The sequence below is a fragment of the Parus major genome, chromosome 4 (genome assembly GCF_001522545.3).
Source record: "Parus major isolate Abel chromosome 4, Parus_major1.1, whole genome shotgun sequence".
Lineage (NCBI taxonomy): Eukaryota > Metazoa > Chordata > Aves > Passeriformes > Paridae > Parus > Parus major.
The window spans coordinates 43,169,115-43,186,595 of record NC_031771.1 but is presented as its reverse complement, the minus strand read 5'-3'; the positions used below and the strand labels follow the sequence as shown (position 1 = coordinate 43,186,595).

The window sequence follows — 17,481 nt, the reverse complement described above, 5'->3', positions numbered from 1 at the left end:
ATCTTATAAAGTATTTTTCACAGTCCACAATTAAATTTTTTTATGTGATTGCCATTTTAGCTATCAATTAAAAAAAACCAATGCAAACATAAAAAAATCCAAAGAATGGCAGTCTTCAGAAAAAAGAAAAAAATGTCTGCAGTTTCAAGTTTGCTCTAACAGTGTGTAAAGTGGCAGATGCATTTGCTGCCACTCTCCACTTCCATGGTTTGTTATTCCTTTCCTGTGCTTTGATGGGAGCACTTGCACATATGTGTAGTAAGCCAGATCTGGATATTCAGCTGGCCGGGAAAACAAACAAATAAACAAAACTAAATGAAGTGTTGAGGGGAGTTCTGTTTTGGGATTTTTTGCTTTTTGAGAGCATTGAGGACAGCCTTGCTCTTTCACCTACCTTGCTATTTAGCTGTCCAAGTGATTGCATTGGCACAAAAGAAAGGATGCCAGGAGGGTTAGTATTAAGACACTAATGGTGGAACTGCTTAAGCTGTCTCTGTCCATGTGGTGGTTCCACCCTGGCTAGATGCCACATGCCCACCAAAGTCACTCTATCACTCCCTTGTGCAACTGGACAGGGGAGAGAAAATACAGTGGATGACTTGTGGATTGAGATAAGAACAGGGAGAGATCACTCAGTATTATTGGCAGAACAGACTTGACTCAGAGAAATTAATTGAATTTTTTGCCAATCAAAATCAGAGCAGGACAACGAGAAATAAAACAAATCTTAGGAGTACCTTCCTCCTGCCCCTCCCTTCTTTCTGGGCTTAACTTATATTCTAAATTTTCTGCTCTTCCCACACAGTGGCTCAGGGAGATGGGGAATGGGGATTATGGTCAGTTTATCACATGTTGTTTCTCCTGTGCTTCCTCCTCAGGGAGTCTTTCAGTTGCTCCAGTGTGGGGTCCCTCCCATGGGATACAGTCCTACTCAAACTACTCCAGCCTGAGTTCTTCTCATGAATTGCAGTTCTTCATTAACTGTTCCAGTGTGGGTCACTCTTCCATGGGGTGCAGTCCTTCAGAAACAGGCTGCTCCAGCCTGGATCTCCCACAGGGTCACAAGTCCTATCAGGATCCTGCTCCAGTGTGGGCTTTCCATGGGGTCACACCTTTATTTTGGGCATCCACCTGCTGCAGTGTGGCGTTTTCCACAGGCTATGTAGGTGGATTATGAAAACCCTATGGAGCTCCACTACAGCCTGCAGGGGAATAACAGTTCTACCACCTGAAGCACCTCCTCCCCTTCCTTTACTGACCCTGGTGTCTGCACAGCTGTTTCTCTCATGTATTCTCACTCCTCACTTCTCTGGCCACAGTTACATCTGTGCCTGAACTTTTTTTGCTTCTTAAATATGTTACCACAGAGGCATTGCCCCATCACTGATTTGTCTGTCTTGGAGTTGTCTGGCCTTGGCTCTGTCAGACACAGGGGAAGTTTCTAGCAGCTTCTCACAGAAGTTGTCCTTCTGCTATCAGAACCTTGCCAAGTGACTCAATACAATGATTGATCAGCCATGACCTGATTGATCTGCTCTATGTAAAATGAAGCATTTCTGCATTTTATAAACTCAAGCTTCAGAAAGGAAATACAGGCCTGATTTTGTAGCATCTACTGGCTTGGAGACCTCCATAGTGGTTTACAGCTGGTGGTAAAAAAGAGGATAATTTATAACTTCTTGAGGTTGGACTTAAGGTGCATATTTTAATGGATCTTGTTCTTGTGGGGCAGGTCTTTTCTGGCTGATGCATGAATCCCCTGTTTAGCAGGCAGAAGCTAAGAAAACAAAGTTTATTTTATGTTTCCCTGTGGATTTCTTTGCAGATCTCGTTTTTAAGGGTCAGGGATTGTGCATTCAAAAATATATTGAAGTTTTGCTTGTCAAACCTATTTGCTTTAGAATTTATAATGAAAGTAGTTACAGAAGCTGTAGTCTAAGGTAATATTGTTAAGGCCAAGTAGCATCTTTAATTTTAGACTAATATAAAAGGGGGGAAACTATAAACTTTTCTGTCTTCCAATATAACCAAAAAGGGTTTTTCTGTGGCACCTTTCTTTATATCTGTATCAATTTACAACTTTGTAAGGCATGGCAGAAGTTTTCTTTTTGAATACATTTTTATTCTGAACTAGCAGCCTGCATGCTTTTTATGGTCAAGTGAACAAACAGACACCCCTAAAGGAATTGTTCCTCTTAAACCAGAATTAGATCAGATGAACTGCTACTCATTGGTGCCCCTATTGGGTATAAGAACTTGGGATGACACATACTAATGTGAATGTCTGGCATGTGGGAGGTTATAGAACTACCAAAGAAGTGAAACCTAGCTTAATACTTTCATTGCTTTATAATTATTTTTTTTTTTTTTGCAGAGGTTTCATTGAATCATAGAATATTCTGAATTGGAAGGGGCCCACAAGGATCACTGAGTCCAGGTCTCAAATAAATGGTTCATACAGAGACTGAATCTTAGTGCTATTAACCTTAGTGTTATTAACACCAACCAGCTGAGCTAAAGAAAAGATGGTGAAAATATCCTGAGATAGAGGCAGGAAGTTCTATAGGAATAATTTCAACGAGTTAGTAAGTAAGAATTTCAAATAATGCATGCTTTCATTGTTCTGATGTGGGTTTTAGTACATGACTTTTGAAAAGTGGATTCATTTTCTTGTGGACTCCATCCTCTTTTAAAATCAGGCAGTGGAAAACATAAGCAAAATAAATCATCTGCACTTGCACATTCTGACTCACTGAGCAAGGCAAAGCTTACAAAAAACCCCAAAGAAACACAAATAGGCCCGTGATCAGTTAATTCAGGACTGTATATTAATGCATTACTCCAAAGGGACATTTACCTTAAATCTGGCACTACTTCACTACTTCTGGCACTCAGCTTCATAGTCCTTGACTTTCTTTTAACTTAACCTCTTAGCGGAAGGGTTTTTTCCATGACTCAGTTCTGTCTTTATAATTCTCGACTGTGCACAGACGCTGCTCTAGCAGTCTCCTCGCATCTGTGTTTCAGGACCGGGTACTGCCAGGGACGGCATTTATCCCTGCAACGACACGGGATGCCGAGCTCGCATGCTAAGCAGCAATGACCTGCAGGCTGTCTTCCTCCCCCGGCTCAGGGATGGCGACCTCTTTGTGCAAGGAGAGGAAAAGGAGGCTGGCTCCGCGCGCTAGATTTCCAGGATCGAGAACAATACCTAGGGCCATGAGCCGCTGTCATGGTCCCGCAAGGAGCGCTCTTGGCCCCAGGTTTCCCCACCGCCCATCCTGCCGCTGCTGTAACATTGACCTGACACTTGTGTGCGTTCGGCTGGCAGTGGCAGCTTGCCATTTGTTCTCCTTTGGAAGAGGGAGATGGAAGAAATAAGGAAATCTTCCTAGACTAGCCGGTGTTTTCCCCACACCGTGTGGGGATCACGGAGCAACAAAAAAGTGCCGCAGTCCAGCCCCCCCACCCCGGCCCGGGCACTCCCCGCCCGCCCGCAGCCCCTGAAGGGCGGGGCAGCCCTGAGTTCACGCCCCTTCCAATATCAGCCAATCGTATCGGTGTGTGGGCGTGGTCATTGGTCCCCCATAGCCAATCAGCGCCGCGGGTGACACAAAGTGGTGCTCTTTGCACGCGCTTTAAAGGCCGGGAAAAAGTGGCAGCGCCAGAGCCCAGTCAGAGCGGAGGGAGGCGCGGCCGCCTCAGCCTTCTGCCCAATGGGAGGCCGGGGCGGTGGTGCGGGGCAGGCGGGGGCAGAGTGGCAGCAGCGTCACCCAGTAAGAGGGCGGAACTCGCCGCGTCCCTCGGCAGCCCGAACCAATGGGCGCGGGCAATGGGCGGGGCGGGGGTGTCCGTGCCCAGGCTCTGGATTGGGAGTAGGGCAGGAGCCGGGCCGGGCCGGCGGCGTGTGCAGCGCTGCACGAAAATGCACTCGGATGCCGCCGCTGTCAGTGAGTAGCGCCGAGGCCGGGCCCGCCGCCCGCCCCGCTGCTTGGCCAAAAGAACCGCCCGGCTGGGGGCGGTTTCTCTTGCCTCTGACCCGTGAGGCTTGGCCGAACGCGCCACCGGGACTCCCGATGCCGGGGAAACGTTCAGGCCCGCGGGTGCGGGACCTCCGCGGAGCGGTCCGGTGTGTGCGTGCCTGGCGGTGGGGCCCCCGCGGGGACAGTGGGAGCCCCGCGGCCCTCGGCGCACTCCCCCGGGGGGCGGGGGCGGGAGCGGGCGGGAGCAGCCGCACCGGAGAGGGCCAGGGGCGCTCGGAGGGTGTGACGCAGTTTGCCCGACCCAGCCGGCGAGCGGGTGAGGCTCCGGCCGGCCCTCGTGGCCGGCTGTGAGAGAGCCGGGACTGCCGAGGGGAGCGCGGGCTGCGGAGCTGCGTGTGTAGGGAAAGACGGGAGGTGGTGAATTCAGCGGGTTCCGCCGGGTCGGTGCGGGAGAACCGGGTTGCTTGTGCGGGGGACTGGAGCCGCGGCGCATGGTGGGAGGTGGAGTCCCTGCGGCTGCGGCCCCACGCAAGGGGGTAGCGGGAGGCGGCGTGGCGGACTACAAATCCCAGCGGGCCGTGCGGCGACTTGGTGTGCCGCCCCCGCCCCGCGGACCCTCGGCCGGAGCCGCCCGCCCTGGGGAGCGCGGGGGCACCGCGCCGCCTGTTTCGGAGGAGCATAGCGAGGGCTTTGTCTCCGCAGTAGTTTCTCTGCGTTCCGAGCAGCAGGCACCGCCTGCTGTAGATGGGTTGCATGGCGTGGGGGGTGGGGGGGGGCATACATCTGCGTGGCCGTGGGGTGGCCGGGGTTCAGAGATAAGCACCGTCCGCATCTGGAGAGACCAGGCTGTTGTCCCGGGCACAAAGCTGTCCTGCCACAGCGATTTCCCTGTGAAGTCTCCCAGGAACGTGTTCTCACTGCGAAAGGAGTTGCAGCTCTGAGATGCCTTATTACTGTAGAACTTGCTTGTGGGAAAGATAATGAAAATTGATGCTTTGGTCGTGCGTTAATTAATGATGGTCTCACTTTTGGACAAAGTCCTGAAAGCAGTGGTGGGAAGAAATGCTGCATAATGCCTGGTTTTTCTTATGTGTCTCTCAAAATGAGATGTCGTAGAGGGGCAGCCTGGTGAAGGCTCTAACTCATAAGATTATATAATTTTTTAGTGGTTCTGGTTTATTTTACCTTTACATTTAGGGATCATTATGTGTTGGTGGTAAATGCTGCCATTAAAGCAGAAATAATTGTCTCATATTAGAAATGGAAGGGTAATTATTCTAGAACATGCCTTCTGTTCAGTGTCTTTTGTCATGTGCCCTGTCCAAAAAAAAATGCAGGTCCTCATTATATACACGTGTGAGTTACAGTTACAAATATTCTAAGGCTCCATCTTGTAGGATGTTCAGACTACATAGTGATTTAAATTTTTTTAAGAATTTTAACTTGTCTGCAGAAAATAGGAAGAGTATTCTTCCTCAGCATTCGGTGTTACTGGCTTTTCATTAAAAATGTGCTGTGGAGTGATCAAATCTTACACCTCAAATTTTTATTTTTATTTTTTTCTTGAATGCGGGTTATTTTAAATACCTATGTTTCCCTAAATTAGCTAATTTCATTATCTGTAGCTTCGTAGTGGTAGGGTTTTTTTCATTGATCTAAATGCTTGAAGCAAGAAGTGTTTATAGCATAGCTTTGCCCATACAGAGGCTGGGTTATGGTAGTCTCTATGGTAGACTGAAGGTTTATTTTGAGCCACCTTTTTGATTGTTCTTAAATCCTCATCTGTTCTTATGATACAAACTCCATTAATACATTTTTGTTCAGTCTCAGTTTTATTTTCTGAATACACATTTTTCACATTATACGAGGAAATCAACTTTCATTTTTTCTTTTGAAGATGTTTGCTTAAAAGTTTCTTGCAGCTGTAATTGGAGAAACTTCTCTGTACAAGACTGTGCAGTAGGTTGAATTAGGCAGGTAAAATGTTTTCTTACTGCTTTTCTTCATTCTGTTTTAACAGGGTGAACTCTTATTTGTGTAATTGCAGCACTTAATTTAAATTTATTTTTGTCTGAGTACTTTTTGTGCTCTTAGTGAATTATTAATCCTGTGTTTTCTTTAATTTCCCTCCTCCCACACTTTCTTTGCAGGTATTGAAAGCAAAGACTGGGTTTTCTCAAAGCATTGGTTCCTAGTTTTGTTTGTGTCTTCAAGCAGAAGAAGATAACTTGCTTAATTTGTCTGTCTTGTGCTTGCCAAAAAGCATAGCACTAGGAAGTACAGTACATCCTGTGAAAGTGTTCAACTCTTGTATGCAATTTAAATATTAGAGCATTTAATAGTGTGTTTATTTCTTATACAGTAAGTAAGACTACTAACAGAGGCTTGAAGCAGAACCCTTAATTTAAATGTGCCAGCATTTTTGTTGTACTGTCCAATTAAAGTGATTTATTTAGAATCACGATCTGACGTTAAACAGAATTATTACTTTTGGCTCAGAGATAGAAACACTAGCAGCTCATTCATGAGGGGCGTATGTATTTAAATGTAAAATTATGTGTATATAGATGGTTATTATACATAGATAGATACATACATATATATATAGTTAGAGCTACAAGGCTTTAGCTTGTCCTGGGGAACTGACTGGTGTCACACACTTGATGCCGATGTGTGGCTGCGTAGACTGTGGGACTGTGTTTGCTGCAGCTGCTCATTATTGCTCATTAGCTGTAGATTACTGCTTCAATTGCTCTGTTGGTAAAGTGGTTTGTAGGAGCACTCTCTAATCCATTCAGTCAAATAAATGTACCTGGGTTAGCTCTTACTTAAGTTGTCTAAACTGATTCCTTGTCTGAAGTGGCTATGGCTGGCAGAGCTGTGGGGTTAGTAAATTTTGGCAGGGAGGAAGAAGCAAGCAGCTGGGACTGTAATGCTTTTGACTGGCATAGCTGTTCCTAGGCTGTTGCAGCTCCATCGTGATGCATACCAGATGTGCATGGTGCTGGATACCCCAGTAGTGTGTGCTTGACAGGGTTGCATTTCTGCTGAGTTAGCTAGAACAAGGTAAAAGTTTGCATTAGCTTTATGGGCTTTGTAGGATGCCAGATGACACTGAGCATGAAGTTAAGCGTAATGCTTGCAAACAGCTCTCAGGTCAAGGCTGCCAATAATGCAAAACTAGCTTACTGACACTTGTTTGAATTAATCTGATGGTGGAATAAGTGTTAGACTGGATGAACACTTTTCATCAACAAAATCTGATGTTTTACACCAGAAACCCACTTTGTGTTAGGTCTTTGCTATATAGCACCAAACACCCAACCAAAATCATCCCTTCCCAAGCAAACCCAAATCCTGCTATGAGCCAGTTGTGTAGAGTATTTTATCCGATGTGTTAGTATAGGAGAATGAGCCTAGCTCTTATTAGTTCAATCAATTTAAGGTAAATGGAAATGTATTCAAACTAAAGTAGCAGTTACACAAATTTTGCACTGCTTAAATTGCTCTAAAATTCTAAATTAACTTTAAACTGCTGTGGCTCTTTTTGTAAACAAGTCTTCAGATTAGGGTACTCCTGAAACACCTAGGTAGAATAAAGATTTGTTCCTGTGGGAGCAAAAAAGAATTATGCTTTTTCCTATCTATGTAGCATGCAGCGATCTTAAGATACTTTGTTGCAGTAGTCATTCTGAGCAGTAATACCAAATGTTAAGAGTTGAATCTGAATGTTTACCTTTAAATGATTTTGGAGTGCATGTAGTAACTCCTACTATATTTTGTTGCTTGGGTTTAGGTTTTCTGTAGGTTTTTTATTTACTAGCTTAAATCAATCTGTGTTTTGCTTCAGAACATTTTAGGGTATTGTGTTTGGAAAATGTACACAAATTTGCAACTGTGGGTTTTGGATACCACCAGTGTCAGCAGTAGCTCTGAGCTTGGTGCAGTTCTGTGTGCAGGTGGGCAGGAGAAACATTCTGCAGTGTTGTGTCATTAGCTTTAATGGCTAGGTCCTGATGCTCCTTGACATAGATTGGGTTGTCCCATCTAATTGCATGTCCTTACTTTCCAAGCTGGAATTCACTTCTGTTTTCCTTACTTTCTGAATCATGCCCTTTATTTGACCACACCAAATCAAGAGAGAGCCTGCTTTTCAAGCCTGTTCTCTGCCTCCCTTGACCCAAGGCTTGTTTTCACATGATGGACTGGGGGAAAGGATTCTTCTGCAGGTTGGCCCTGGTATAGGATGTCACAGCCTGCAGGGATACAGCTACAGACACATTGAAAATAGATTTTTAATCCTGTCTTTAACAGGAATTCAGAGTCAGCTCTTCTCTGTGCTGAAGTTTGGGGTTCTCAGTCTTCAGATGTGTTGTTTTGTGTAAATAAGACTGATGTATGTTTTTCTTTCGCCTTCTGTATTTAGTAATGAATACAAAAACTTTGCTTTCTGAATGTAAGTGTTGAAGGCTTTCAACAAATGTAGGTTTCAGATCTGAACTTCTATGTTTATTAATAAATTCATTAATATAAATTGTATTGCTGTTAGGATAATTATGTAATTATGTAAGTAGACTACAGAACATAAAATAGTATATTTCATAGAATATCAAATTATTATTTTTTGAACAAGTAAAGTTTATTTAAAGCTAATGAAGGCAACAGAACTTCAAACTATTACTGCCAGTACTACTACAAGTTTTTTCCTAGCTCTATTACTTGAAAGCAAGGAAAGCAATTAAATAGCCTAAGCATGCTATTTTAATTTCTAGGTATGATTTTGCCTGATGTGTGTTTTCTCTTTATTTTTTTTCTGAGTTTACCAGTGTATCTAAGCAGCAATAAGAATTACTATTATGTTATTACTACTGCTATTTTCTGTATTTAAATTTTAATATTGTATATATAGCATATCTATTAAGGATAACTATTTTTAGACTTACTGTTAAAGTGAGATTTTGTACAGGTTTTCAATTTGCTTAAAAAAATGAGAAGCTTTTAAAGGAAACTTGGAGTCAGCTGATCTCTTGTTTACTACTATTGTTAATTTTTTACTAGGTTTTTAATAGCTTGTACTGTACCTTGTAGCGTGTTTTGTCCAAGCTTTAAATTTCCACAGCAGCAACTAAGTTAAAGATTTTGTTCAGGGAGGTACTCTTTCTTTTTTTTTTTTTTTAGCCATTACATTCTGAATTACTGCAAAGTATCAGCTACTTTCTGCATGAAAAATAGTTTAATCAACAAAATATGTATGCTTGTTTGACATACACCCTTAAAGTCATAGCAAGCTTTCCACATATCATCTTTCAGTATTTATAAAGGAAGCAGGTTTTCTTCTTCTGAATCGAGGTCAATAAACTGTGTGGTATGTCAGAATCGTAGAACGGCTTGAATTGCAATAGACCTGAAAGATAATCTAGCTCCAATGCCCCTGCCATGGGCATGGATACCTTCCACCATGACCAGGTTGCTCAGAGCCCCATCCAGCATCACACTTCGGGCTTAGGGCGTCCACAGCTTCTTTGGGCAACCTCTGCCAAGGTTTTTACCCTCACCGTAAGAATTTCTTATTAATACCGAATCTAAACCTACTCTTAGTTTGAAGCCATTCCTCCTTGTCCTGTCACTGTGCGCTCTTCTGGAAGGTCCCTCTCTAGCTTTCTTGAAAGTCCCCTTAAAGTACTCTAAGTGCACTTAAAGTGCTAAACGATCTCTCTCGAGTCTTTTGTTCTCCCACCCTAGCTCTCAGCCTTTTTTCATAGGAGATGTGTTTCATTCCTCCAGTTGCCTTTGTGACCTTGCTCCAGCAGGTCCATGTCTTTCCTGTGCTGAGGACCCCAGAGGTGGTTGCAGTTTCTGTAGGAAAAAAAAATTCCGACCAATTCATGTGCTTTGAAACTCTTGTCTCCAGGTGAAAAACAGCTTCACACATGATGGCATTATTCATGTAAAGCTCATACAGCTGGCTGTTGGGTGTGTAGCTTCATGTGATGTATTGCTCCTCTCCTAGTGGCGCTGGGATGGACAGGTGGATTAACACAACACACTGCTGCCATGAGAGATTGTTGTGCTCCCACTTCAGAAGACCTTTCCTGTTTCTTCCTCTAACTCAGTTGGTGTTGCAGCTCCTTGGTGATCTGATTCAGAGCACTGGGCTGGCAGGGTTTGTTTGTTTATTTATTTTGTGGATAAGATCCCAAGTGTAGTGGGCTGACCAAGGGGATCAGTAGGCATAATTCTGGAGGCTGCATAAGCATGTGTGGAAAGTTTGGGAGGTGGAGGGGAGAGAGTGTGTTCCTGAAGAATACAGTTGCAGCTAGCTGTCCAGCTATTTGCCATCTTGACCACTGTTGATCAGTGCTGTTTTTGCTAATTTCCCAGATAGTATTATTTGAGCATGGTGTTATTTTTTTGGATTTTGTTTCTAAAAAAAATTTTTTTTCAAAATAGGCTTTTTCACAGTGGCATAGGATACTTTGTGTATTATTCTTGAAAAATAAATAAAGCAAACATTGACCCACTGACCAATTTAGAGAATAACTTGAACTGTAATTTAACTTCCCTGATTTAATGGATGCTGCTTGCATTTGCTTTTATAACTGTGAAAGAAACCTGTTTTCAGTTTTAGGTAATATCCCTACACTGTGCAAGCTTCTCCTTGAAAGAAAGAAAACATTGGACTCCAGTCCTCTATATTCATATTGTGTATGGTGTGATATTTCTTGTATAATAACTGGAAAATATATGTGTATAACCTTGCTAAGTCCATCATAATTATGTAACCTCTTTCTGAAGCAGCAGCTTAAAATTGTATGGATATTTCCAGTGGACATGTACAACATACTGGCATGAACTATGTTTTGAAGTGCCTAGGAATGTTTTGTTTCAAAGGTGATACCTATATATATATGTATTTGTAATTTTAGAATATTTTTCAAACATTTTTAAGAGTGCTATCTAAAGTTAATATTATATTAGAATAAATAAGTATTTGCTTAGTGTTCTCAGTTTCTTACCTCTAGATACTTCTGGTTTCTCTAATGACTTACGTTCTTCGTAGATTTCAGGCTAAGCAACAAGGGAAACTGTAAAATTCATATTCCAGAAAGTTTAGTCTGATCTGCCAGTTAACAAATCAAGTCTTATCTATTAATCTGGCCCTCCTCAGAATGACTTTTATGTTCCCTGTTTTCCTCATTCCTGTTTGTCCCCCCCTCCTTTTGTTATTTCTCATTGCTTCATATTGAATTGAGGGTTGACTAAGAAACTCAGGATTATTTTTTTCTTGCAGAATAGTTCTGCTTAGTATTGTTTGACTAGCAAAAATGGAGCTTTATTGAGCACTTAACACAGGAAAAACTCTAGCACCTTGTTCAAGGTTCAAGACCTTCCTATTGTAGCTTGGTAAGAAGATTTGGATGATCTTTGTGTATATAAGGTTAGCTAAAATTGGAAATTCCATCTCTGGTACTTCTGACTTAGAGCAATTGTATTACTGTGGTGGATTGGGGACACCATGTTAAGAAATAGGTAGCAATTAATTAAATGATCTTCTGGCTAACATAATGAATGAAATGTATGATTCCTAAAAGTATCTTTTGATTTATTTTTTTTTTTAATTCACTGTGACAAGAGAATTCAACAGTGATGTGTGTAACAAGTACACTTAGAGCAGGCAGTTTCTTCAGTTCCACTTGTTAACTTCATAGCAGTGTGTTTCACTGACTTGGCAGTCGGATGTTTAATCATGACTCTTGTTTATCTGGGTCATCTTAAATGTATCTTGAGAGCACTTCTTTGAAATGCTCTGGATGGAAATAAGGGAATTATGCTTTTGACTTTACTTGCATCTTGCATCAGCTCCTGGGCAAAGCCAAATAATATGTCTCATATTAGAAATGCTTTAGTGCATTAGCTGGATAGTGACATTAGGCACATACAGAAGCTTTTCACGTAGAGAAGTTTGCTTAGAATACAGTATATTTCTCTAGAGTGTTTTGGCACAGGAGTTCTAGTGTGGTAGCTAATTTATTTTTAGTTTGAATGGAGATGCTCTACAGTAGTTGGCTGTCTTTAAGCCCTCTCGGCTGGTTTGTGTTCAGATTCTGAGATTCTTCTTGGTTTGCCTGCTGTCTGGCTGGATCTCAGCTGCTCTTTTGTAAAATACTTACTTTCCAGTTTTGTTCTTGCCACATTCCTAGCAAAAATAGGGAATTCAAAAGAATAGAGAAAAATTAGTTTGTTGCTCTTTAGCAAATGAACCAAACTCAAGTGTTTTATATTTGGAGTGTGGAAGCAAAATTAATATCTATGCTATGGCTTCTTCCAAGAAGTGTCAGAATATTTTATTATCAGGATTTTTGGCTCTTGTCTTCCCAGCTGCTGCATTGTGACCTTTGGTTTCTTATTAAAAAGCTATGTTTCAGCTGTGCAAGTGTATTCTAGTCACTTATTTGTGCAGGGAAATTGGTGTAAAGGCAAGTAAATGCATATTAATAAAATCATATTTTTTAAGAATTACTATTTTTATTAATGATTTTAGAATGTTCCATGGTACTTGGTTTCGGAATAGATGAAACAGAAGGACTGGGTAACGTGTAAGTTATAATGATTCCCAAAGTAAAGGAAAAAAAGTTGTAATTTTTTTTTATTCAGCTATAGTTGGCTGTACTCCTACTGAGGGTCATCCATACCTTAAGAAAAATGCATATGTAGGATATCTTTTCACAGATTTCAGTTATTCTACTCAAGTGTTGAAAATGTCAGTTCTGAAAAAGTATTGAGATGACTTCTATTTTATAGTTCTGTGATAATTTTATTAAATAGCCAGAACATAGGAAGATCATGACTGCTGCATCTGGAAACCAGAAGTTTAAAATCTTTTTCTTTTCCCCCCCCTCTAGATTTTCAACTGAATTCTCATCTATCAACACTGGCAAATATTCACAAGATTTACCACACCCTCAATAGGCTGGTAATGACTTGCCATTTTCTCTTAGTAGAATAGCTAGGGCTTTGGTCCAGAATATTTAATGATTGAAATCATTAAGTGATTACACTTCTAAAAATTATAACTGCCTTGTTGTATGAAAGGCTGTTGGGTTTCAATTGGTGAAGAGATAAGCAGTATAAGTAAAAGGTGAAAGATTATACTCCAGAGGTCAGAGGGGAGTTTGAGCTTTGTTTGAATGTTGGATTTAGATGTTGCCTCCCTACAAGCAGCTTTCTTGGATACATTTAGTGATTAAGTGATGGTAATCATCATAGTTACTCAGTTTCCTACAGTTCTTCTGGAAACAAACTGATTGTCCTCTTACATCCGTGCAAAAAGGGAAACAAGGTTTTTTTGAAGACTCATTCTACTTATGTGTTGCGCATTTACATTTGTTTTATTGCAACTGTATCTGGAAAAGGTGATTCAGCTTCTGTGTGTACACTGCAAATTTAGTGGAAAAGACCCTGCCTGTGGAAGGGGGTAACTTGTTTCCAAGATTTCAGGGTTTTTTTTTAATCAGTTTCCTTTAGAACATGTGTGTTTATCCTAAAGCAAAGCCATTTCTGTGCTAAATGGTAAATGCAGTCTTTCTAATGCTGCGTTTATTGGTGGGATTGTTCAATACAATAATGCCAGTTCCCCAGCTAATGGGTAGTTATTTCCATTCTGAAAAAATTTGATATGTTTTTGATTGAAAAAACCTCAAAAATATCAAATTCAGTTTACTTGAACTTTTTAGGTAAATTTGCAAGGCTAACTTTTTAGGTAAATATAAGCTGAAAATACAAAGACTTCAATCATAGATGATCCTTAAGTAGTTAGGATGAATATTAATGTCAAGTAAAATTAAAACTAGTACAGAAGAATAAAGATCACCATTTTGGTTAACTGCATCATTCCTGTTTCTTGCAGAATCTGACAGAGGACGTTGGTCAAGACGATCACCAGACAGGTATTTAATAGGGATGCAGTAAAAAGAGATTGAAACAATTTAAATGTACTTTATTAAACAAGTCTCTCTAATGTAACTGAAAATGATGTTTTAGAAGACTAAAGGAATTTTAGAAAGCAAGTGCCAGGCTTAGTTTGTTGGTTTTTTTTTTCAAAATAGGTATTTGTGCTTTTAATTTATTCATTTATGAAGGACTTGAACAGATTTCAGCAGTATCTGTAATTTACTATCTCTTAGTTTAGAAGACTTAATGAAAAACTTCTCTCACTCCTGGGTCTCAACCTGCTGGGCCACAGTATATCCATGTTCTTACAGTATTTTGAGTCTTGAAAGAGCTTTAGTAAGAGCAAAACATGGAAGATGTCTTCTGGCTGTTGTGATGCCCGTGACCGAGTTTAAATGCTGTGCTCCAAACAACCAGCTTTTTTCCTGACTGATTCTAATGCAGGCTATTTCTGTTTCTTGTGCAGATTTTCAGTCAGTGTCTGAGTAGTATCTGTTTATAAGCTTACATCTGTGTTTTGTTCAATGAGATGTCATAATTTTTTGAGGCCTTCTTCTCAGGTGCCTGGTACCAGGTTCTTGCCATTCTTGATTTGTCATCATTTGAGCTTTGTGACTTCATGTTTTGCAAGAGTTTTTACCTCCTTTTGCACTTTTACTTGTGACCTGGCAGTTTCCTTGATTTATTTTTATTCTTTCCTTTCTGTGTTTCAGGCATGATACCTGAGGAGGGAGGGAAATAACTTACTGGCTTCAAGCCCTGGTCATTCACTCAGCAGAACTATTCTTTATAACTGACCATGTCTGTCCTACCATCTGACTCACAGCTTTATCACTATCCTGAGGTGATGGCTATATTTGCTGATGTTACCTTGAGCATTTAGGAAAGTGGAGAGAGCTGTCAGCTCCTCCTGGAAATTTCTGGCACACACGTAGAAATCTAGCACACTCTTAGCCTAGAGCAATGAGAAGAGATGTACAGGACTGCATTGCTTGGGATTGGACAGAGCTCAGTTAGGGATTATGCACCCTCCTCTGTACAGCAAAAGGTGACTGTTTCATGCTTGAACTCTTACCCCAGCCACAAAAAGCTTCTCTGAAATACTTTCATTCGCTGTTGTTAGTGACTTGATACTTGAAATTAGCTCATCATGCAAATTAAAAGCCTCAGAAAAAGAGGTTCTGACAGATGAAGACAGTTAGGGATTTTGATGTCCATATTTTAGAACTGTTGTTTTCTTCCGTTTCATGATGGAGACTTGGAGACTCCTATGTGACCCAGGTGCTATGAACTAAACAGCTACATACTGATTTCATGTATGAAAATGCTTACTCTTGATCACTGAGACCTGTTGTGAAGCATTGAGGTAGTCCTCTCACTAATCAGTAAGTGTTGATGTGCTTGAGTTATTTGGAATTTGTCTTGCCTCTTGTCTAGCACTTCTGTCATAAAGTACAAGAAATTAGCCTTGGCACTCTCATTATCTCTATTAGAAGGTGCTCGAGCATGTCACTAGCTTTGATGAACAGTTTTATACTGACACCGATGGTATCCTATTGCCTGCATTGTGTTGTTTGAATTAAGCTATTTCAAAAGTTTAAACCTGCCTGTTGAATGAGTTGGGGCACAAAATCCCATTAAAGAGTGTAATTTTTTGCAATAATTGTAAAAGAACCTTTCAAACCAGAAATAAATATGAAATGAGAACCAAAGCTGAGGTTGATAATGTCAGGTTCCCTCCTCATCTTCATATAGTATTTCCACTATTTCTTATGTTCCTGCCATATTTTATGTCTTCCTGTAAGAAAAGATGAAGCCCAAGTATTTGCATAAGTTTCAGGCATGCTCAGTTGAAATGTGTGTTTGATTTGACTCATATGAGGACAAATAAACATGCAAGGAGATATTTTGGCCATTGTGAATGTAGTACAGTGAGCTCTCCTGTTTCTGTTTTGTATGGGACTTTAAACTTCTGAAACATTTACTTGGAGAGACTTAAGTGAATCTATGAAGAGTTACTTTTGCAAATTGTTTGATTTCAATGTGCCTAAACTTTTGGAACTTCTGCTTCTCAGTAAGAAGTTGTCAAGACCTATTAATTTTGTTACACAATTTATAGAACTGCATAAGTGCTGTGAATTTGAGCATCTGTGACTAGAACTCATTTGAAGATCAGGTTAAGAACCATTGCAAAAGGTTTGAGTGTTGCCAAGCCCAAATAAAGTTTTTTTGTAGCTATGAAATTATTTAACACCAAATCTTCTGGCCTAGGCCTTATTCTTAAAGACTGCTGTTCATTTTCCTACATAATTATCATGGTTATTATCATTACATTGTGGACTTTTTTTTTGGGATAACTTAATACATGCTTATCTAAATTTGGTTGAGATTTCTAAAAGCTATTTAAAAAAAATCTTAGTTTTAGGTTAATATTTATTAATAATAATATTAACTTTTAAATGCATATTCCATTTACATCAAAGCAGCTGTTTCTAAGCTAACAAAAAATGTATTAGACATTTAAATTACTTGAAGCAAATTGTATCTTTTCTAACTATTAGCCAAACTTCCTTTCTGAAACCAAGCCTTAAAACATCAAAGAGCTATAGGGAAATGGTAGTTTCAAAATTCCTTCAGTGATTTGAGAGCCAAGATTGATCTTGTTTCAAAATTCCGGTCCCCTACAATGATTACAGTCTCATGTACTGTTGTTCAGTATGCAAATCTATCTGAAAAATACAATAGACTTCAAATATGTCATGGGCCTTTGCCTTTTCACCTGTTTATAGGTGTAAAAACAGCAGGCATTCAGATTCTGTAAACAATTTATTTTTCTTTTAGTATGTATATGCATTAATTGGGAAAACTCATATTTGAAAACATGGTTGTTTTTATGTTATAACTACAGATCTAGCAGGTTGTTAATAGCTTAAAGTCATGATTTGGTAATTAAATTGTGATTTACTTATCCAGACTGAGAAGTCTTTAAAATTATGCTTCCTGTTGTCAACCTGGCTTGTTTAAAACAGTGAGGTAATATCTTCAACAAAAAGAAGGCTTCAGTGCTGTTCTTGATGCTTTGGAGGGGGAGAAATTGCTTTTGCCTCTGCTGTTTTCTTCTGTCATATTAGAGAAGAAACCTTTTTGAGTCCAGAGCAATTCTGTAGTGTGGAATTCAACACAGAAGGTGATTTTTCCCTTTGCAACAGGATTACAGGTTGTTCAATGTTTTGATGAGTATCTTAGTTTTCTCATCTTGTGTCTGAAAATTGATGATTGTTAACTGTGCTTGTGGTCGTTTTGTTGCATTATTAACTGAGCAGCTATATCTTCCCAATTGCTTCAGCATTCACAGTTTCTAATTATTTTTCCTTTGAAACATCCTTCTACTGAAGCATCAGAAGAGCAGGATTCCTCACAGGCTTTATCTAGAGAAGGTGAAAATTCCATGCCTGTAAATCATTTCTGTAGGGACACAGCTTGTAGAGCTCTTCTTTACTGACTTTTTTTTATTTGTTTATTCTGGTTTTGTTGCTATTCTAGGACT

At 40.4% G+C, this 17,481-nt stretch overlaps 1 protein-coding gene across 18 annotated transcripts in view; it reads left to right on the top strand.

The window, feature by feature from the left end:
• Positions 1-3,840: 3,840 nt before the first annotated feature.
• Positions 3,841-17,481, top strand: part of DCUN1D4 (defective in cullin neddylation 1 domain containing 4) — a 45,760-nt gene continuing 32,119 nt past the window's right edge. For 4 of the 18 annotated variants that reach the window (XM_033513920.1, XM_033513918.1, XM_033513919.1 and 1 more), the window contains exons 1-3: positions 3,841-3,950; positions 12,887-12,957; positions 13,891-13,930. In XM_033513920.1, coding sequence (XP_033369811.1) covers positions 3,926-3,950; positions 12,887-12,957; positions 13,891-13,930 — 136 coding nt within the window. In that variant the 5' untranslated portion in view covers positions 3,841-3,925. Of the gene's footprint in view, positions 3,951-3,971; positions 4,134-10,706; positions 11,388-12,886; positions 12,958-13,890; positions 13,931-14,647; positions 15,320-17,481 lie in introns of those variants that run through there. The other 14 variants (XM_033513923.1, XM_033513929.1, XM_015624197.2 and 11 more) reach the window with 12 other exon arrangements.